The sequence below is a fragment of the Theobroma umbraticum genome, unplaced genomic scaffold (assembly GCF_002168275.2).
Source record: "Theobroma umbraticum cultivar Fairchild unplaced genomic scaffold, ASM216827v3 scaffold_147.0, whole genome shotgun sequence".
NCBI lineage: Eukaryota > Viridiplantae > Streptophyta > Magnoliopsida > Malvales > Malvaceae > Theobroma > Theobroma umbraticum.
In genome coordinates this window covers 3,526,065-3,549,166 of record NW_018397259.1, presented here as the reverse complement: position 1 = coordinate 3,549,166, position 23,102 = coordinate 3,526,065, and the positions used below count along the sequence as shown (strand labels likewise).

The following is a 23,102-nucleotide window of genomic DNA, read 5'->3' as shown; positions in this document are numbered from 1 at the left end:
CAAAGGCTTTAAATGCATTGTCATAAATTTTATCCCAGGCCTTGGAACGTGCAAATAAATCTCACAGACACAGGAGTGCAGATATTATTTTGTTTAAATATCTTTACCAATAATTTGATAATTCCACTGCATTTAACCATTAATTCACTTGTAAATTGATTTCTTGATCCCGATTTTAAAAGAGCATAGATCTTGTAAATAGCAAATTGATGACTACATGATTTAGTTGATATAGATCAGCCAGTAAATGTATATAATTAAGCAACGAAGTAATAGTCTAATCTTAATAATACTTTATAAGTTAATTCAGACCGTGACACATGTCAGTGAGGAAGGATGAGGAAATCTGCGTGGCTCATGCGAACATTCATGTGGCATGCACTAAAACAGTGAACACTTTTCGAAGTCAGAATTTCAATAAAGAGTGGACGAAAAGACAGCGTTAGCCTGCATCCTAGCCTGTGCTCATGTTTTGTGGGTAGGAATGGCATTAAAACCTAACCCTAAAACCTAACCCCAAAACCTACCCTTGTCACGTTGAGAAAACCCATCGAATTAGCACCGCAATTTTAGGGGGGAAGAGATTCTCTTTTGCTGCTCCTCTCTTTTCGGCTGAAACTCAATTCCTTGCGTATATGAAAGGTGTACGTGGCCATCACAAGGCATTTCTAGTAGTAGTCTGGCAATGGAATAACATTTACAGGTAAGGCATGCCATTGAACAATGATTGGACAAGGTATCTTGACCTTTGCTTGCCCTGACCAGGATATGACCAAGCAAAAACAATTCAGGCTTGGTCTAGCAGTTACCATTACTTATTAAGGAGGGTAGTGAGTCCATTGGGTATCAATGAAATCAGTGCAAAACTACATATAGAATTCTTGGCATGTTCACAAATGATCCCTGAGACATTTACAGGGCATCATGTACAACATAAGGAAAGAAAATAATTACTCCTTTACCCGATGTAGAAGAAAGAAAAAGAAGAAATCTATAATTCCGGTATAAGAATTGAAACTTTTCTTCTATAGCAGATCTTCAGCTTGCTGCTGATGAGCCAGCCCACTGGTTTCATAAGCTATGCTGTGATGGGGCAACTGCTCCAAAGCATGAGATGAGGAAGGGTATCCCAAAAAGAAGTAATGAATTGTGAGTCATTAGATGGTATTTTTTTTTTATTCTATTCAGTTACAAAAGCTGTATTATCTTCTGTAAATGAGTCCACCTAAAAGAATGTATGCTCCAAAATGTGTTCCTGCCTGAAATTAGACCATTAACAAGAATTATATACTGGAAAGGCATTTCAAAAGGACACAATAAACAAAATCACCTAAATGATCATGAAACTGAGTAATTAATCCATCTTCTTGATCTTTGCCCAGCTCGGCCCAGCCACAACTAATGTGTTAAAGCCTCATAAGAGTAACAAACCCGAGTTGCATCTAATATTCCTCTTATGATAAAGAGGAGAAGCTTCTTATACACAAGCACGCTTTTGCCAGGTTAACAAGCCAAGAGTGCTACACTATGTCAGACAACTAACTAAGTATATATGAAATAAATTTCTAAACAAGGTATCGAAAATACCTGCCTACAGCTGAGAAAACTTAACCCGACCCATAAAAACTGCCCAAACTTGAACCCTAACGCAACCCAAACCGATTTCAATCTAAACCAAACCAGAATCAACACTAACTGGAAGTGACCTGAACTTAAAATTTAAATTAAGCACAATATATACTATTTTTTCATTGAATATTGTAACTTAATTAAAGAAATGATAAAATATGATATAGATTATCATAGAAGATGACCTGAACTCAAATCAACTTGAATTTGTTGAAAAAAGTCAATGACCTAAACCATAGTAATTTGCAACAAAAAGGAACTTGAACCTGTAGTGACCTGAAATTTCATGAGCCCACCTGAACCCAACCTGCCCAAATGCCACCTCTATCTTCTAAAATTAGTGAAATCCTAAAAGTTTTGAATATCTCCAGATTCCGTGTAGGCACAAGCAGAATTGATTACAAGGATCGTTTTCTTTTATTTGAAACCTCACATTATTTTCCCAAGTCAAAAAGAAATAATAAGTTCTAGCCAGATAAAGAAGTAAAGAAAAGTAATCGATATTGTAGATCCATACCCAATACATGAGAACCTAAACTGGAAGAAGCGGTCTTTTTTCCTCCTCATTAACACGATGACTAGCCTGAAAAAAAAAACATTCACTATTAAACACCATAGCAAATCAACATTCAACAGAATGGTCAGTATATTTCAACAAAAAACAGCTGGTGAAAACTCTCACATCTTCATTTGCTCCAGCGGTCATATTTAGGAATGATGCATCCTTAGACCTGATAAGATATTGGCAAGTTAGCATCTTTGTCTGCAGTGAATCGAACAACTAAAATACTAGGAGAAGTGAAGATAAATCAAAATGTTATGGTGCTGACAAGCACAAAAACACACACCGGCTTTCACTAGAAATGAATGAAATGAACTTAAACTGGAGGCCTCTCTAGTCCTCATTGCATGTATAAAATGTTTATAGAAATGCCAACGAACAACCTTCCAAAGAGATTTTTTCAAGAAAATAGGGTACTATATATTTTCTTTAGATTATCATAATCATTCATGAACTTCAAAATAGTTGTTCCCTTAATGACACTCCAATCATCTCTCCGAATAAATTCTCTGATAATTGTGCCGATCGATAGGACATATTTTTTTAAATTGAGAAATGATAGTAAAGGCTTGATGCCACCCACTAAATCGGGCATGAGCTCAGCAACAAATGTATTATGCTTGATATGTTAGCTCCATGCTAAATATCTGTTGTTTCACATTTCAAAAAAAAAATATCTGTTGTTTCAGATGATCGGAATGTATTATAATTAAACAAATTTGACAACTTTGTTTTTGGTCCGAATATGATTATTGACTGAAAGTACGTTTGCCACTTATATGATAAACTAAGACAAATAGATGAAGTATCATATTTTAGTTCACCTCAACACAACGACACGCCTAGTCTTAGTTATCTTAATGGCTTATGTCACAAATTGAAAAATCATGAATAAATGATGATAGGATCCAAAATGAAGGACGTCGATGAAAATCTAATGCTGTTAGTGCCCCGATAGGATCCTATCTAAGCACAGAATGCTTACTCAAGGTCCACAAACAATTGCATACAGGAGTAAGGCATACCTCCGGCTGTCTTGGCTATCCACCATTTCAAAACTACCACCTTGTTGTTCATCTTTAACCTTTGAAAGTGCTGAAAAAAACTGAGGAGAAGAAAATATATAACACAACATAAGCAGTCTCTCCCTATCATCAAAGTGGCAAGCAAAGAAAGCAAATAGGAAAGGAAATGAAAAAATATATATAGGTCCAGGCTTCTGTGTGCTCTTCACTGCCCACAGACAGAAATTATAGAGAAGAGGAAATCTGTGTCAGCATGTGCATATATGAGCACCTAAAGAAGCTAAAATTACCTGATGCATGGAGATAATCACAACTGAGATTCCTAAAACAAAGTTTATAGTCAGGGTGTGACCAAACAAAACAGCAGATGCTATGCCAGTAAAAATTGTGGCAATAGTTGAGGAGTACTTTTTCAAGATTGTATCTGCAAGAACAAGAAATTATTTTTAGAGAATACAAAATACAAATGATATAGAAGCTTATTAGACAATAAAAGAAACAACAAACTATGATGTCAAAATATAACATCACTAATAAAGCAAGGATCTATGAGAAAAAAAAGCAGCCACTCAACCAAAAAAAAAAAGAACAAGAGATATTTAATGAAAGATACTAAAATATGGGAAACTGGTTTGACTAAATTTCAGCAAGATAAGCAACAGCATAATTTGTAAGATAAATTTGTAGGTCTGGAGGTGTCCATGGGCTGGTGCCAGGCCCAGTTGACACCTCTTAAAGCTAGGCTCAGGCTGGTCCACCCATTTAAATTAAATATATTATTAAAATATTTAAAATTTCAATTTTTTAAATATATTTTAGAATTAAAATTACACCGAAATATTCATCCCAGGTCCTGTTAATTTCAGGGTTTTCCCACAATCCCTTCATCTTCTTTGCCTGTTTCTTCTACCAACTCACAGTAAAAAAATTAACAAAATAGAGAACTGAAATTTACCTGCATATTTGAAGAAGAAAGATGATAAGATCCCTTGGGCTGCATTGTTGCATATTAAAAACATGGTAGCCTTTGAATGTCCCTGCAGGATATCCAAGCTACTGGGACCTAAAAGCAAGGACGTCAAGCAATTAAAGCAGCTAGTCAACAAATGAATTATGCATGTGCTTAGAGCTATTTATACTACTTCTAAATGCCAAAATATCAGTAAAAATATATATAAGAATTTGTGAGATAACCAAGAACTAGTGGCCAAACATGATCAATGAAGCGCTGTTGATAATCATATCATAATTTCCACCAAACATTCAGAGCTTATTAGAAGCTTCATACCATCAACAGTAAATTCTCAGCTTAAAGTTTATGTCCTACCTTTGAAAATTGCAGTTCCGAGGATGGCTAGGAAATTGAACATGGCACCATATCCATAAAGAAATAAGTTCTGGAACACATATAGCAACCACACATAAATGTAAGATTCAAAAGAAAGGTCAAAGACCAGAATTGTATAACCATTCAGCTATACTTCAGAAAATTACTTGAATTCTTTCAAAATCTGTGCCATATAAGAGTCCTTCAGAGTTTTTTTTTTTTTCCCTAGTTGTTAATAAAATCAATGCAACCCATGATAAATGTGCCATCAGTTATGCCACCAGGCTAGGTCATCACAGTCACATGAGTACGACAAATAATATCCTTAGAAACTCACCTGATGGTAAATGCTTGTTTCAAATTGGCTCTTCATAGCATACTCGTTAAAGACTGATGCCAGGGATGGAACAGTAACCTATATAAATGTCATACACTTAGTTTTCAAAAAAAATTTACACTTCATAGCATACTCATTAAAAAAATACATTTTATATATCTTTCACAAAAAAAAAAAACTTAGTTTTCATGTGTCACGTTCTCTAGCATATTAGATACATTAATATTATACCTATAACTAAAGGTTATTGACACTATTGTAATAGCAGCGTCTTTGTAAGAGGAAGGCACAATTACCACAACAGTGCAGTCCTCAAAATTATTTTTCACAGTTTGTCTATTCTAAGTCTTTTGACTCATTGTGAGCTTTCCTTCACCAGGTTTTTTTACTCTTAAGGTGCTCTAGTACTTCTTGTAACATTAGTTTACTAAAAACCTTTTCTTAACTTATGTTTGTAATAGTTAATTTTTTTATATCCATGAAATCCTAAACTATCTAAATTTACTTTTCATTTATCATTTTATTCTTTTTTATTATTTTATTAAAATATTAATTATTACTAGGGAGTGGGGATAATTTTGACACCATCATAGTATTTGAGTATGGTTGATGATTTGATCATATTAGATGTATTTAGATAGCTGATTTCGAAAGCAAGCATTACAAATTATGAGAATTCATTTGTGAATTTAGTCAACTTCAGACCATCCTAAGTGTATTAATTATCTAGAAATTTCTAAAAGATAGTCAACGGATTTGTACATTATGGTGTGTTGTGAATGATACCATTATCTACTAGTTTAAAGATGTAAACTTATAAAAATTGCATTTATCAGTTTATTTGTCAGTTCATCACTTCTAACTTAATCGCTTTAAAAGACCAAAACAACCCCTTTATATAATAGTTTTGACCTAACTAATCATTAAATATTCCTTACTTAATTTCATTACTATTTTTAATTTTGATAAATATTTAAAAAATTCTCTTCCAAACATAATATTACCTGCTGCAACATGCGGGCACCCCTACTTGTCAATTGCTAAAAAACTGCTTATACTATGTTCAGCTAAACTATAATCTGTGAACAAGCATTCTCTACATTGATGAACAAGGAGGCCAAAAAAGCCATTCCAGAAGTCCTACTGTCTGAATAAGATCATTTCGAGATATAATTCTTTGTAATAGAGACAATTCAAAAGCTTGCCATACAGATTGAGTTTGCAACTGTACTTACAAAAATTATTGTGTACAAGTATGCGCCTGCTGCAACTGGAAGACCGAATGAAGTAGTACCCTCTGGTGAAGACCACAACTGGTTTATACTAATTCCAATAAGCAACAGAGCGAGAGCTTCCCACTGTCACAAATACAGATCATCACTAAACATACAGAATATAGATAAACTGCAACCAATTAGTTGTCCTAAAAGCCCACATATTGTCTTTCAATTTTTGGAGAATTGAATGTGATACAGTGCAATGAGAACATTTATTTGCTCAAACTAACCTGAATAATAGAAAATCGCCGTTTCATGATCATCTTTAACAAGATAGCTATTACCAAAACCTGCAGACATTAGACAGCAGATAAAAACAGGTTCGCCAATAATTCTCACTGAAAAACTGAAAAGCAACAGCAGGATTTGTGCAGAGTGCTTAATCTTTCCATGAAGGACAGCAGCATAAAGTTAGTTTTGACCAATGGGTTTAAGCTTTAGATGGAATGATAAACTAATAGTTTTTGAGATTCATCATACCCATTGACTGAGGTGGTAAGAACAATGTGATGAATACCCAAAAAGGAAAAGAAGATTTAAAGCACATAACTAACCAAAAATGAATTTTGTTAAAGCACAAAGGAGATTGATTAGAACGTATTCTATTTAAATAAGCCTTAAACATAATGTTTCGTGCTACCTTCAGGTTGCTTAGCATCTTCACTGTTGCAGGATTGAAATAAAGCTGCATGCAAATAACAGCATAATTATTAGAAATTAACTACTATTATGAAACACCAAGCCAAGGAATACCAATAAGAAATTTTAGCAGTGGATAATTGTTTAACAGGAATATTGCACATAGTTAAAAGGTGTTTCCCACAATTCTATAGAATCAGTTCATGCATAAGTAATTGAAATTATACAGGTAACATAAAAGATAGAAACAGCAAGATCATAAGAAAACACCACCTGCATAATAAACTTTAGGTAATTATTAATAGCATAAAGTAGAGCTGGAACAGCAAGAAGCAGATTATTTCGAGCAGCCTGTAAAGTTGAGAACAAAGAGAAAGGCATCTTGAGGTCAGAAAGATGTTGTAGATGAATGACTACATCTCACATCATTTCAGAAAAGTGGAATCTGAGCAAAACAAACGTCTAAATATCAAGGAGAATAACAAGCTAAAAAAGTTCAAAAGGACTTAATGTCACATAAAGACAGTTTCCTAAAGCAATAGGACACAGCACAAATAGTAGTAAAAATAATTGAGTTTACAGAAAGCAATCAAAACACAATTTTCTCAACCAAATAAGGTGACATAAATGACAGCATATTTTTCAGAAAACCCTTGATATACATAAAGAGTTAACATACAACCCATTCAGAAACCAAACGAAGAATTTTTTATGGTTAAGGGAATATAAACACACCCACACACCAGAGGATGCAAAGCATAAAGAAAACTGCCACTCAAAAACCAAAGAATGTCAACAATGTATCGCTCACTCCAAAGAAAATAAAACAAAACTCACAGCTCATCTACCATTAGTCCCATTAAAATTGCACAGTACACAACAATGTGTCTTGCCAATTTTACAGCACAAAACCAAGAAAATCAACACAGAAAGCCAAATCTATGTGAGCAACTAAAAAACATTCGGCTTACTTGCTGCATCTCTAGTTTCAGCATAGCTACTTAACAATTGAAATTCCTCTAACGCCTTTCATCACCTTCTCTGCCCTAAATATCCTAAGTGTTAATTAAGATCACAATGAACTATCATGTTGGTATCTCAATTACTTTTGTTATCCACCAGAAAGCATATATACTTACTGCAATTTCTTAATCAGTTTTACAGTTTTGGTGATCAATAAGAAATCATCCATATCAATAAAACAAACTTCAAGAATTAACATTTAAACTACCAGTGAGTCTAACAGTTGGCCTTTGTATAGGCTACAAGTTTTGATTACATGTTGCAGCATATATTTCTAATTTCAAGATTGGACTATTGCCATTCTTTATGAGAAGCTTATAAGAAGGATGCACCATTAAAACCATCGAGATTATTAATGTTATGAAGAATTAGTGAAATTATTAATACAGACACTAATGACAAATTGCAATCAAAATCACAGATTTGTGGAATAAATTTCTCACCTGCACTAATGTAGAAATTGAGAGAAGAGATTTCTCCCCAACTTTCTTATGCCGAGCCTTTAGAGAGAGAGAGAGAGAGAGAGAGAGAGAGTTAAATAAGAACAATAATTAAATGCTAATGAAAGAATTTAATCAAAAGAATCTCCTATAACGTTTAATAATAAATAATTAACAGACTTTCATTCATCATTTGAAATGCCATTTCTCCTATTCCTGCTGAATACCATTAGCAGGCCCATTGAGCTTAGTACAGGGAAAGCTTAGGAATGTTTCCTGAGGCTGTAGGTCAATAAGCATGATCATTTTTATTTAGCAATCCCTCGAATTTCCAATCAACACTAAGGCACCAGGTCCATTTCCATACTTGCCACCTCTAGATTATCTGATAATAATTGGCAATGAACATAACCTATTTCTTCCTGCATGTTATGCAGTATCTAAAAACAACAAACCAGAAAAGATGAAATCTCCACTAGAACTCAAAAAAACGAATTCTATTGGTTTACAGGCCTACTAGAATATCTGAATCAGATATAAAACAGCTTATAAAAAAAATTGATCAATCAATGCAAGAGGAATTTGAAACAAAATTAACTAAAAGAGACAAAACATGGTTAACAAAACCACTAACTCAGAACCTACAAAGCTATTCTGACCAAATTCTCCCACTTGACATTATGTCCTTCTATAACACCAGCCTAACATGAGTGTGGTATATAAACTATCAATATTATCAAATCAAGCAATTTTGTAACCCTCCTTTAAGCCTTTTCAAGTGCCCTTATTAGAGCTATTTTGAAACTATTTCTGCAGTTTTCACACAGAAAGCAACTTTGAGCTATTAAATGTTTGGGTGTCTCACGTTTAGTGGGATATGTTCATCATCTTATGGTGCTTCTGGTACCTTTACATTATATATGCAATTCCTTTGCCATGCAAACCAAGTTCAATAATTGGCCCATCAAAGGGCATCTTTAGATTGGACACGCTCAGCTCGGTTTTCTCCAATTATTTACTAATCCGTAACAGAGAGACAGTTATCTTTTCTTTCGCTTATCTAACCTATTATAATAAATAAAGATAAATGAACCTTAAAATCCAACAGGTATAACTAAGATTTAATTCAAAATACAACTGCACAAGGACAAGACAGTTCATGCACTGGATACCAAACTTGATTTAATGGAGAATTGTGAATACAGCGTCACTAGGACCCAATGATACATACCTTGCAAACCTTATGATAATTTAAGACTCAAAAGAAAGAACAAATGGCAGTAATACTTAGCAAAAGAATATACCTCATACGATTATTAGCATAAACACAGAAGATGAAGTTTTAAACCTCCCCGCTTGTCACGTGCCTAGTTAACTTAACTACATCATTCAATGTTGACTTATTTATTTATAGTTAAAACACACATGACAAGCAAGTAAACCTGTTTGCGGAGTTCTTTAACTCCAGTGCCGGTATATAGATAAACTTCCTTCCTCATATGTTAAAGGTATTCCTTCCTTATATGTTAAAGTTTCCGAGTTAAGAAAATGCTTAAAGTACCTGGAACAAGAGCATAACGATGGCAAAAATAACTTTGGCCACCTCGGTGAGAAAGTTAACGCTAATGGGACTAAAGTTGAAACCCCCATCCACCTTTGACATGTAAACCAAAATAGGCTGCAATTGTATAAAACATATATAAATAAATAAAAGGGTGTTAGAATGTGAAGGCAGGGTTACGTCGCTGGTTTACACAAAGTTTGATAGTTAAAGAAGAAAGGAATTGACCTGTAAACCGACCAAAACGCAGTCACCACCGACCAAAAGCACATTGAGGAAACGGGTTTTGGAGGAGACATGGTTGCGATGCCTATCGTAAGCCCTATAAACGGATTTGCTGTTCGGCGATGCTATTTTCGAATGGCAAACGCTGCATTCTATCATCCCCACCTGCCCAAACCAGAAAAAAAAAATCAACTGCATTCTTATAAACACGTGAAATCAAAATTTAAAACCAAATTAAGATCTCGCGAAGCGGGAATTTGAGAATTTGAGTGAAATTTGGGGACTAAAAAGAGAGAAATTTACCTGAGCAGAATCACGGGAATCTAAAGGAGAGGATGGAAGCAGATCTTGAGAATGGAGGGAGGGAGGGAGAGAAATCGAAACGGCGATCAGAATTTGATAAAACAAAAACGAAATTGATTGGTGAAAAAGCAGAAGAAGAAGAAGAAGAAAACTGGGGAACGATGGAAAGAAAGAGAAGGAAGGTGCGATGTACCGTCACACACTGGCTGAGAAGTTGTGCTCTGTTTTTGTTTGAATAATTTAGTTTGAATTTATATAAGAAAGATACTGTCGGTTTTTAAAGCAATAAAAACAAAGAGGTCAGGTGGGTTGGGACTTTCCATTCATATTCCTGCTTGCTTTGGAAACAAAATCAAAGATTTTGTATGTATTTCCATAACTACAGCGAAACCCCAGGTATGATTTGACCAAAACAGACTACTTACTGCCTTATTTTATCAAACCTAGTTCTAGTAATTTAAAATTTTACATAAAAATCGGATGAAGTAATAGAAGTGTAGTAATATACAACACTAATGAAATATATCTCTATTTACTTTTTTTTTAATAAAATAGTATCTAAATAAATATTTAAAATATTTCAGAAATTTTTTTATTTTTTATCATGTTTTATTAAATTTTTATATTTTTATTTTAAATTAAATAAATTTTCATAATTAATAATTATTTAATTATTTTTAATAAAAAATTTTATTTATTATAATAATATAATAAAAATTGACATATCATAAATAATGATGAAATGATATAATTACATAAATACTTGACATTTTTTACTCTCTACGTCATCGTCATATTAATACGTAAATATAAAATTATCATTAATATTTTATTTAATGATAATTAATTAACTATTAATCATAAAAAATTAATTTAATTTAAAATAAAAATATAATCACTTAATTGATCATAATAAAAAAATAAAAATTTTTTAAAATTTTTTTAATAATTCATAAACTTTTTCAAATATCGTACCATAAATATTTGCATTAAGCATTTTTATTGTTCTTATTTTTCAAATCATTTTGTTTAGTTTTTCATATATACCTTTTATAGAAAAGTTTGATTATTTAAATTTTTCTGGATAAGTATCAAACAGGTATAGTTATCTTATATATTATTGATACTGGCATATTTTTAAAATAAACATAATATTTAAAAAATTTTAAATTATTTAAAACATTTAAAAAAATTTATATTTTTTATTATATTTAATCAAACTCTTAATTTTTATTCAAAATTAAATAATTTTTTATATTTTTATTTTAAATCAAATAAACTCGTATAACTAATAGTTGCTTTAATCAAAATATTATTTATTATTTTGTACCATGTAATATAAACATGACATATTAATATATAATGTCATATCATAGTAGATGATGACATGATATAATGATACGACTATATTATATTTTTCACTCTTCACATCAACGCTACATACACATAAAATAATAATAAACATTTTGATTAACAGCAATTAAACAATAATTTGTCATAAAAATTTATTTAATTTAAAATAAAAATATAAAAATTTAATTGAATCTAATAACAAAAAAAACTAATTTAAATTTTCTTATATACTTTATAAACTTTTTTGGGCATTGTGCATTAAAAATATTATATCTTGATACAAAAGTATAATATTCGCAACACCTCAGCCTTGTATCTCTTTATCTATATATATATATATATTATAAATGTTCACTACCTTCTATATATTATTCTCATGACTATTTGCATAGTTGTCTTGGTTTATATTTGATTTGGAAACCATGCCATGAAAAAAAAAACATTATTATTCATTTAAAAATTTTGAAGATATTAATTAGTAGATTAACATTAATAAAACTAAGGATTCAAATATGTATTTCTTAAGAGTTACTTTCACATAACCGTAGTTAGTCCTATTAATTGTATTTACTAACTTTTATCATCGGTTTTTTTCAAAATGAAAAATTACACTAATTTGTAATTTTAGTCCATGTAATTACTATTCACATAATTAAATTTTCAAAAATTTATATTCCATATATTTAAATATTAAATAATTTTCAAAATTTTAAGTAAAAGTTATTTATCACATGCAAATATTAGTTTTTAATGCTATTAAAACAAACTTAGTAATATTATTTTTAATTTGACTTACGAAACTACAATTTGTACAAGTTTATGGAGCTGAATTTCATTTTTAGATAGTGTTTTTTACAAGAATTTTGGAAATTTTTTTGAATTTTACTTATTTATGTACCACATTAATTTATCATGATAATATTATGTTCATATGATATAATTGAGACATGGTTAATTTTATCTGTTCATGTACCAAATTAACTTATCACAACAATATTATGTTCACATGATATAATTGACATATGACTAATTTTTGGTCAAATTCTAGATTCAGTCTTTTTCTCATACGAAAAAAATGAACATAGTAGCATCCGAGTTTTTCATTTATTAATTTGACATTAATCATGTTGACGGGACATTTAGACATTGATTAGTGCTTAAGTGAAATTTTGATGGGCATTTTAACAATAAAATATTATGACGTGGATTTTAAGATGCCACGTGGCAATTTTTTTAGCGTGGTGAAAGAAGTTAAAAATGAAGGATAAGAAACAAAGTAATTAGGGTCAGTAATCTGCAAGCAATTATTAACCGGAACTCATAATTAGTAACTCACTAGACAGCTTCAATTGATTGAAAATGAGGAAATGGAAGAAAAAGAAACGTGCCTGGAATAGCTTGAATGCCAAGTCAAGTCTGGCCGGTCGGACCTGCTAGTACGTTGCTATGGCATCTCCTTCACCTTCTCTATTCATTTTGTCCTATCTTACGAGGCTATACCTCATTTACAGTGTTTTCCGGAGGTTGAACCACAGACTTGGAGTGAATCTTGTTCCTATCAATGACCGATGGGAGACTGGCTAACCAAGCTCCGGCCAAGGAAAGACTACCGGAGCAAGTACTGGATACGAATGCACGATAAAATAAATGATAAATTTCTCGAAACTTTGATTGGTAAATTCTAAAAAGAATGGTTTGTTTTTCGAAAGAGCAAGATCAAAAAAATTCAAGGGGAGTAGGAGGAAGATGTTCATATCACAGATAGTGTGTGTTTTCACCAGTAATCCATACAAGAACAAGTACCATGTCTAAAATGATGGAACCGGTTCCTGTCTCTCACAATCAACTCACGCTCAAAAACCTTGGAAATCAGCTTGGTAGCTGTGTGGCAATCCTCACATACCCGCAATTCTTCACTATTCGGATTGGCATCGGAGCCTTTGTTCTCATAATCCCAAAAGCAATAGCGAGCTTTTCACTGTGTCTGTGTAGAGCACTTTCTTTTTCTTCCTCGTCAATGTCAAACAATGCATCGGATGCATTCCCACTATAACCTGCCAGTCTTATCTTCTTAAGAATCTCTTCCCATGTTTCTTTCTATCATGTCTATTCAGGTGCGATTGTCTCCCATTGTAAAGTTATGGACTTTCCCGTCTACCTCGATCAAACTGTAACCGGTGTTTTTTGACTCCTTTCTCCTTCATCATCTGCTCATACTTCAACATTTCCCACCTGTTTGTGCGTGCATAAATGTTTGAGAGCAGCACATAATAGCCACTATGTTCTGGCAGCAGAGGGATCAGGATCTTTCCTACTCTTTCAGCAATTTCAGGTTCTATGAATACGGCAAGCTCCAAGAAGCCCCCCAAATGGGAGCATTAGGCTTTACAGGCATTTCAAGCACAAACTTCTCAGCTTCTGCTAACTTCCCTGCTCGACCTAGCAAATCAACCACGCAACCATAATGTCCAACCTAGCTCAATACCAAAATCCCTTTTCATGCCTCTCAAACAACTCTAGACCTTTCCTACCAATCCCCATGGCTACAAGCAGATAACACAGCTGTAAACGAAATATCTCTCGGCTTTAACCCTGACTTTACCATCTCCGAAAAGAACCACAGTGCCCTCCTGCATAACCATGCATTGCCAATCCAGCAATAAGAGCTGTCCAGCTAAGAACATCTCTTTCGGGTAGTTCCTCGAAAACCCGAATAGCTTTCTCAATACTCCCACATCTTGCATACATATCTACTAAAGCTGTCCCAAGAATCATATTCAAACTCAAATTATTCGTAACAATGTACTCATGAGCTTTTTCACCTAATTCAATTGCACCTAAATGAGCACAAGAAGAAATCACACTAACCATAACCGTCTCATTAGCTTTAACTCCTTCTTCCTGAAGAACCTGAAACAATTCAATAGCTTTTCAAAAATAACTATTCTTGGCATATCCACTAATCATTATACTCCAAGTAACCAAGTTCTTCTCCGGCATTGTATCAAACAACTTACGCGCCATCTCGACATCCCCAACTTTATTAAATCCAGCTATCATTGAAGTCCAAGAAACCACATTTAAACAAGCCATTCGTTGAAAAATTGCATTTGCTGCCTTTATATCCCCACATGCAGAATACATGTGAACTAAAGAATTCTGTACATAAACATTGTTTTCGAAGCCATGCTTCATTATTTGTCCATGGGCTTGAATTCCCATATCAAGGGACTCTAACTGGGCGCATGCCCTGACTAAAAATGGGAAGCTGAGATTATCAGGAAGAATGTTTGCACGTAATAATTGGGTGTAAAAATGGAAAGACTGATGTGGGTTTTGACTAGCTGAAAACCCTTTGATCAAGGCGTTGTAGATGAATAGATTAGGGGTTTCAACTTGGGAAAAGACCTTGCAAGCGTAATCTAATAAGGTTGTTCCAAAGGAAGGGTCAGTGCATAGGGACATAAGACGACTGGCAGCGAAGATGTCAAAAATGATATGGGTTCTTATCATATGACCATGGATGATTTTCAGCTGAGACAAGTTCTTGCAGGATTCTAGTAACAGAAGTTTTGGGTTCTTCAGCCTTAATGTGTTTAACACTTTGCTGCTGCTACTGCTATTGCTACTAATATTCATTGTCCAATACCAATACCAAGATGATCAGACACAACCAAAGAATAAGGTTGGTCTGTGCTGCATGACAATATTTAAACGAAGATTGCGGAACAGAGGTGTTTTTACTCTCTCTATCTTTGCTCCCTAATTTTCCAAAGCCTTTTTCAGGATCTACCTGGGCTTGCACATTCTGCTTGTTTTTTAGATTATACGTGTTGAGATGCTGCCAAATACTCTTTAAATAGTTACTTCTGGAGTTTCCAAATCTCAACATTAAAGACTCCACACAGCATTTCAACTTATCATTAATAAAAATTCATCTTTCAAAAAAAAAAACTAATGGGATAACTAGTGTTTCTGTATTTTTTAGCCCAATGCTAAATAGAGTTTTGCTTAGATTAACTTGAAAGCATAAAGTAAAGAAATCAAACAGAGAAACAGTACTTAAGATTACAAATACAATAATGTTCTCTATGATTTAATCGAAACCATATCTTATACTATTTTAATGTTCAAACAAAAAATATATGATCAACTATGAACGTAGGACTTTTTTTGGGTCAACAAGTTAATTTAAAGACTGAAACGAGCGTTTAATCAAAATACATGAACTCTGCATTATATAAATCCTAATCAATATATTCACATACAAAAAAAAATTATAATTAGAAAAATAGTATTAGTACTTGCTAACAGCGAAAAGAACAGGAAGGTTACCAAATTATTGGATCTTACTAACCCAGTGTTTGTTTGTTTGTTTATTTTTGTCTTGTTTTGATTGCTTGTTTGTTTTTTCTAATAAGCAAGTGGAGATGCAGGTTAGGAAATTAGATCTTTCCAATTCACAAGGTTCATTTTTTATATTTTATGTAGCTGAATCCTTTGTGTCTCTCTGCAAACTTGGTCAAAAAGTTTGCAAAATTTGTCGTTAATGAAGAAAATATTCGTAAAGCAACCATTATCAGTAATTACCATTAAACAAATTATACCACTTGCCTAAAAACCAATGAGCCACTAGGACAGGAGCAGAGGCCCCAGAGATTGGAGAATTGCAGCAATACTATTCTTTCTTTAAAAAACTTTGCTCTTAGGCTTAGGACTAATCTTATCCGAGAAGACTGTTAGGGCCATTGTGAAAAGAGAGATGGATCTTAAACATTTTAGCCATGACCATCCGCTGGTGTTCATCCAAGAATGGAGTTGTGCAAGGGTAGTAGAAGAAGAAGGAGGAGCTCGTTGCTTTGCATGTGAGGAACGAGTAGAGAGTCCATGCTACTGCTGCAGCGGTTGCAAGTTTTATCTTCACAAGACATGTGCCGAGTTAGACTTATCCCCGGAGGTTAGCATATCTTAGACTCTACACTCCTCTTATTCTTCTGCCAAACACCATATTTAGCTGCTGGGTTCGTTGCGATCTTTGTGGCCGGATTTTGTCGGGATTTGTTTATCATTGTGCATATTGTAACTTCGATCAGACATTAATGTGCTCTGTTTTGGAACCTTTGATAAAGCAGAACACCCTAACCACGAGCATCCATCGATCTTATTGACAAGCATAACAGGATTATTAGATGTGATTGCTTGGGATGTATGAAAGAAATATCATCAAGCCCATTTTACAAATGTTTGAATTGCAGGAAGGGGTACCTTCATAAAGAATGTGCGGAACTACCCCTTGAGATTAATAACTTTCACCATCGTAGACATCCGCTTACTCTCTTGCGCAATCCACCTACTCACTTGGAGAGTTGTTCTTGCTATTTGTGCAAGATACATTGGGAGGGATTTGTTTACTTTGCAACGTTTGTGAGTTCGGCCCTACTCTTGAAGTTTCTTCATTGCCTGAAATTACAACAGTCAATAATAAACACCCATGGCCTTTCTGTCAAAGACCAATGTCATTCATTTGTGAGTTTGTGCACTACATGCAACTTTGTTGTTCAAAGATTGCATTTCATTGCCCCGCATCATCACGATATAGCGACATCATCACCGACTTTTTCATTCTTATTTTCTTTCAGAAAATCAATCTGAAAAGTGGGAATGCAAAATTTGTTGTAAAGAAGTGAATACAGGATATGGAAGTTATTATTGTCCTGATTCTAAATGCAATTATATTGCACATGTGAATTGTGCAACTGATAGAATCCAAAATTTAATGAAGAGGAGAGGTCTGAGGGAGAATCTATAAACTGGATCACTGATGTTATTCAAACAAAGTGTCTAAAGGGAGATGAAATAGCAACAGAGATCAAACATGCTTTCCACGATCACAATTTAATTCCCCCTTTTAGTGGTGAGGTTAAAGAATATCAATTGTGATGGTGTGTGAGGCCTATCTCAACTCCATTCTATGGTTGTGAGCAGTGCAGATTTTTCTTCATAGAAGAGAAGCGACACCCACTCACAAGCACTGCTCGCCTTCACGAAGAATGATGAAATTGTGCCTTGCTGTGCTTGTGATCGTGGTCACCATGGATTCAATGTAGTTTATTGTCAGACACTTTTAGGCATCCAAGTCATGAACACCTACTTTTTCTCGATCATAACTGTCATGAGAATTGCAGTGGTTGTAACAACGAAAGTCTATTCGCATACAAATGTACGCAGGGTTGTGAGTTTATCTTGGAATTCAGGTGTCTCACACTACCGCAAATAGCTTGGTACAAGTACGACAATGACCCTCTCACTCTAACTTATGATGTGGTTCATCTGATCAATGTTATTGTGATATTGTGAGAGGAAAAGACATCCAAACTGCTGGTTTACTATGTGGTAACTGTGATAATACTGTTCATCCGGAATGTATCTGGGAGATATGCCATTATCAAGCTTGGCAGAACATTGAAAATTTCTCACCACACCCGATCACTTTTGTCAAGAATATTTGGAATTGCCCTGCATGTAATGTCTGCAACAAGCTTTACAATGGACAAGCCCTTCAATGTACTGAATGCAACTTAATCTTCCATTGGGTTTACCAAACCTGATTGGCGTTTGATCGAAGAGCTCACAGGTCTTGTTAATTACAATTCACGGTTTTCGTTGGTAAAGATATCTGCTTTTCAATGTAGTTTTCAGAGGCAATTTAATTTACTTTAAGATCAAATACAACTTACAGCCATGATTGGTAGCCCATAATTGGTATATGTAGCCTCAAAGCTGCTCTTGATTGGTATAGTATTTTTTTTTTATAGGATATGGTTTAAGCCATTGAGAAAAGAGCTCTGGGCTTGATAGAAATAGTAATTGTTAAAGGGACTTGCCATGTCTCGTTAATATGATAAAAACAATGGGAATTGTATTGAGTTTCTGTATTTTAAACAACCCAATGCTTAGCCGAGTTTAGGTCAATCAATGAAGTTCACAAGTTCATTGCTCAATGCTGAGGGCCTTTCCACCATAACAGTGTAGCAGTTTGCTTTGAACAATCAAATGCAGTTTCAACTAATGCGGCTGTGGCTGTTATTTACAAAGAATGCACCATTGATAGTCCATTGACTATGAAAGACCAAATAAAGTAGAAAGAATTGTAGAGAGCTATGACATTAGTGTTATAATAAATAATTGAAGTACAACCTTCTGAAATTAATTAATGTCAAAATTGTTTTCGAAAAATTCATACTTTCCAGGAAACCTGAAGGAAGGATAGTGACTATTTTCATCCGAATAAGAATAATACCAATGCTAATTGCTAGACCAGTTGTTGCTTGTTGGTCTCTTGTCATTCTCTGGTGGCCTTCACGGGTGTTTGCTTCAGAAAGAAAACTTGAAAGCACCCACCTTGGAATCAGTCACCGAATCCCAGAAGGACAATTTCTTCTGCTGGGCCTTTTTCTCCTCTGCTTTCTGTGACAGTTCATCAATTGTTTCAGGGAAAGAAGCCTCCATAGCATTCTTAACTTCTCATACAAATTTATTCTGTCCCTGTCCCTGAAACAAGCTCGCTAGCATTTGGCTTCTTAAGAAAATCTAGAACATTACACAAATTTCTCCTGCAATAAAGAAAAAAAGGAACAAATTTGTGATTTTTCTTGCTGTCTCAAGTAGATTGGGCACAACTACTAGCATATGTGTGGTTTCTTCGGGACTAAAGATGGCCTAAGGACAGCTGCCCAACTTAGGCTTTCTTGGTATCCTCCTTGAAATGGATTCAAAGATGGTTATCCATCTTTTGAATTCTACCATTACTCTAAACCGCTCACTTGGTGTTTTATTGGATGATTGCAGATGCCTCATGAACCAGCTGAAGGTACAAGTGGTGAGGCATGTCTATCATGAGAAGTTCCTGAGCAAACATCCTTCCTAAGAATCTGACCAATATGGAGGCTGATTCTGTTATGCATAATATTTTGCCTGGACTTTATTTCTTTATGTTTTTAATAAGATGGAGATTGCGTATCCCAGAACCAATAATATTGGGCTATGAATTCTAATTTTGTTGAACCATGGTGTTTGTTATGTATCAAGAACTCACACAGACCACTAGACCACATAACTAATTTCTTAATTACTGAGTATTTTCTTTCTATCTAATATTGCAATTATTTATGGAATGTGAATCCATCAGTTACAGATCATGCAAAAAATGGAGGGAGAAAAGTAAGTATCCCAAAGCATAAATGATTAACCATGAGAACATCTTTTTCTTTCTGTAAACAAAATTACTAGTGCTCCACCGTACACCATCTGCAGTTCACATTGGGAGTGTAGGGGAAGTTCCTAATCATGTAGGAGGCCAGGGTTGCAAACATCAAAGGCTGAAACAACTCTATCCTTGATAAAGATGAGCTAAGGATGCTGAATGACAATGAGACTATTATCACATTGAGATTTACACAGATATCAACTTTTGTGACGCTTAAATACAATTTAGCCAAAGGCATCCATTTCACAAAACACATAGCAATGACAAGTCAGTAACACTTCTGGCGAAGCATGATATAAGAAGAAAATGGTATGTTGCCATGGTAGTGACTGCAACAACTTCATGCTGAGGACCTTGCAGTACTCATAATTATTTTATTTTTTAGGTTTCAGCGAAATTATATTTAAGCATTCTCATATCTTGTTCATCTTTGATTACAATTGACTTAAGGCTTGTACAGGTAAGTTCAGAGGAGGAGTATTCAAAGAAATATTTTGTTTATAATTCTGAGACAAAGAGATTCAAATTAGAAAAACTGGTCCATACGAAACTTTAAATAGCGATAATAAGCTAGAACAACCTTAATTTCTTCTACAATAACTAAACCTCCGGTCTACTGTGCTTATCCATACCAGGCAAAGCTACCCTTCTTCGTTTTATCACTCAGAATGTCACAATGACTACAACAATATTCTAAAGCCAAGCTTAAAATTGAGCTCAATTTACAACCAATTCCACATGCTATTCAGCTGTTGAGGAAAGGCCAAAAATTATGTCACAGAATTTTTCCCGGAACCTACATTTATTTCTTCAGGCATTTACTCCTAGTCCATGTCAAATGAGATTGAAAAGGTCAAAATAGATGTATTTTTTGTAATAATGTCAAAATTAAACTTAGAGACTGCAGTAAGTGAGTATTCTAAACCATGGAGAAAACTAATGAATAAAAAGAAAGGGAAGGCAAAAAAAAAGGACATACCTGCTAACATAGTTTTGTGTAATAGCAATGGATTCTTCTAGGTTAATCACTAGATGCCACCATCCATTAGGCACAAAGATCACTTCTCCAGCCTTACAGATGCACTCAATTGGTCTCTTTCTCCAATTCTTTGTTGCACCATAAAAGTTCATGAACCACTCAATTATTGAGACAGGACACGCCACCTCTGCACCATCTGGGCTTGGGTGCACCCCTGGAGGAACCACATCAGGTGGGAATAAAACCCATTTCTTAGATCCTCTAATCACCGCATTCCAAGCAGATGTTGAATTAGGATCAATATGGAAGGATGAACCAGACCCAGCTGGTCCAATTATAATCCACCTATAGTCTGGCCTCTCATTGCCCAAAACACTAAACAAATCCTCTCTGAAGTACACTGGAACTTCATACTCCAAACCTAAAGTCGGAATTTTTTCCACAAATTTTGGATCAAATAAGTACAACGGCCTCTCTTCTTTTACTTGATCTGAATACATATAGTAATCCTCTAGCCTCATCTTCACCGGGCCAACTGAAAACTGAACATCACCACATAAATTAACCAAATAATCTCTATCCCATTTCTTCAAAGCATCCCAATTTTCCATACACCCTTCCAACAAAACCGGCTTATTCGGTTCCTCAAAATTCATCACAAAATCCTCCACACTAATCCCTCTTCTTCGAATTATATTATCTCTTTCAAGCCATTCTGGTTTCATTTCAAGATTAGCACATAACCAACTCTGAAACAAATAATCAGAATAAAAATCCCTTACTCTCAAACCCGAAAAACAGGTGCTTCTCGAAACATCAAATGAAGGATGAAAAACAGAAATGTAAGTAAATTTCCATGACCCGTTGTACAAAAACCCTCCTCTTAGATTATCCAATACAAGATTCCTCCAAAGGGGTTCATGGCTAGTGAAAGCATAAAAAGATTTACTAACAGTAGCTAAAACTCCCAACCGGGTTCCTTCCAAAAGGCCTAAAATTTCAAGAACAAGCTCATCAGACAGGATTTGGAGATTACCCAAGCCAGTGTTCCTCGAATTAGCAGAGCCGGGATTGAAATAAAGGTTTCCCAATGGCTGAACCCCATGAGAATGTGATGGAGCTGAGGATTTAAGGTCGAATCCTTCGTCTTCTTCTTCATTACTTTCAAGCTGCAGGTTTTTGGCAATGAATTTTTGTTTTCTAGAAACATTTTTGTCGGCTTTTAGTTTGATTTTAGTTTTGGTTTTTCTTTTTCCTTTTATGGTTCGGGACAGTAAGCTTCTGCTACAGCTTAGCATTGTTTTAAGGTTTTCGATCGGGGTTTGCTTTCTAGTTGCCGAGGAAGGGTATTACAAGGGTTTTGCTGTGAGGATCGGCGTCTGGCTTTTAAATTGCATACACTTAGCCCAGCTACCAAGGCCCATATGCAGTCCAAAAATATTCAGGCCCCAAACAATCTTCTGGGTATGAATTTACTTTCTAATAAACCTTATGCATAAATTTATTTGCATCATCTTGTAGGATTTACATTTACTTAATTTAAATCATATGTATTTTATTACATTTCCAAATTCAATACATATAAATTTTTCCTTAATTCCAAATCAACTCTTTTATAGTTAAGTTAAACTCGAGATATAAATTTATATTCCCACTCAAAGAAACTCTTTTTGTTATAATATTATATTAAACTTACGTGAGTTTGTAATATTAGTGATGTAAAATTTAATAATATGTATCATGTAAAGCATTGAGTACATACAATAATATTTTTTTATTAATTAAATTTAGCGTTATTTGCTGTATAATATATACATATATATATATATATTCTATTTTAAAGAAATTTGTGTATATTTTGTAAACCTAAAGATGCATGTTGTACAAAAAGGGTTGGAAAGTCAAAAAGTGCAAGACAAATTAAACATGAACATGTTGAGCATGTCACTTTGAGAAAATGATAATAAAACTATAAGTTTGAACATTACCATTTCTTATTCTCAATTTTTGTTTGGATTTTGTGCTGTTTTTGATGATCGATGATCAATTGGATTTCGAGCTAATTCGTATCGAATCATTTCGAGTTCATATTTTTTGATAAGGGGGAATGCAAGTACTTTTTCTTTTCATCAAAGTTGGAGATTAAAAATTCTTTT

At 34.0% G+C, this 23,102-nt stretch overlaps 3 protein-coding genes and 1 pseudogene across 3 annotated transcripts; 1 reads left to right on the top strand and 3 right to left on the bottom strand.

Moving 5' to 3' along the window:
* Window positions 1-844: 844 nt before the first annotated feature.
* LOC110415034 (CMP-sialic acid transporter 2-like) lies at window positions 845-10,677 on the bottom strand. Its single transcript, XM_021426507.1, has 17 exons — window positions 10,542-10,677; window positions 10,349-10,392; window positions 10,049-10,210; window positions 9,821-9,937; window positions 8,263-8,319; window positions 7,070-7,147; window positions 6,798-6,842; window positions 6,388-6,447; window positions 6,116-6,238; window positions 4,881-4,958; window positions 4,544-4,613; window positions 4,172-4,279; window positions 3,507-3,640; window positions 3,217-3,296; window positions 2,312-2,360; window positions 2,147-2,212; window positions 845-1,259 (listed from the first exon to the last, which is right to left on the bottom strand). Exons 3-16 carry the CDS (start codon window positions 10,202-10,204, stop codon window positions 2,162-2,164), a joined length of 1,206 nt encoding a protein of 401 aa, XP_021282182.1. The 5' UTR covers window positions 10,205-10,210; window positions 10,349-10,392; window positions 10,542-10,677; the 3' UTR covers window positions 845-1,259; window positions 2,147-2,161.
* A 2,780-nt stretch (window positions 10,678-13,457) lies between these two features.
* LOC110415033 (Pentatricopeptide repeat (PPR) superfamily protein) lies at window positions 13,458-15,439 on the bottom strand. The gene is given in 10 exon segments (XM_021426506.2): window positions 13,458-13,609; window positions 13,612-13,789; window positions 13,791-13,881; window positions 13,883-14,032; window positions 14,034-14,063; window positions 14,065-14,175; window positions 14,177-14,205; window positions 14,207-14,240; window positions 14,242-14,332; window positions 14,335-15,439. Coding segments are annotated over 10 exon segments (1,854 nt in total). The 5' UTR covers window positions 15,341-15,439; the 3' UTR covers window positions 13,458-13,475.
* A 1,046-nt stretch (window positions 15,440-16,485) lies between these two features.
* On the top strand, window positions 16,486-18,309 carry LOC149527253 (uncharacterized; annotated as a pseudogene).
* Window positions 18,310-18,835: 526 nt separating this feature from the next.
* On the bottom strand, window positions 18,836-22,288 carry LOC110415048 (transferring glycosyl group transferase). Its single transcript, XM_021426523.2, is given in 4 exon segments — window positions 18,836-19,221; window positions 19,224-19,250; window positions 19,253-19,314; window positions 20,947-22,288. Coding segments are annotated over 4 exon segments (1,533 nt in total). The 5' UTR covers window positions 22,245-22,288; the 3' UTR covers window positions 18,836-19,075.
* Between the last annotated feature and the right edge of the window lie 814 nt (window positions 22,289-23,102).

Bases quoted from the DNA above. Each gene is read 5' to 3' on its own strand.
- LOC110415034 (XM_021426507.1), bottom strand. From the start codon at position 10,204: ATGATAGAATGCAGCGTTTGCCATTCGAAAATAGCATCGCCGAACAGC. The intron at 8,320-9,820 runs GTACTTTAAGCA...CTCTCTCTAAAG, and splicing joins TCGTTATGCTCTTGTTCCAG to GCTCGGCATAAGAAAGTTGG. The intron at 3,297-3,506 runs GTAATTTTAGCT...TCTTCTCCTCAG, and splicing joins TGATTATCTCCATGCATCAG to TTTTTTTCAGCACTTTCAAA.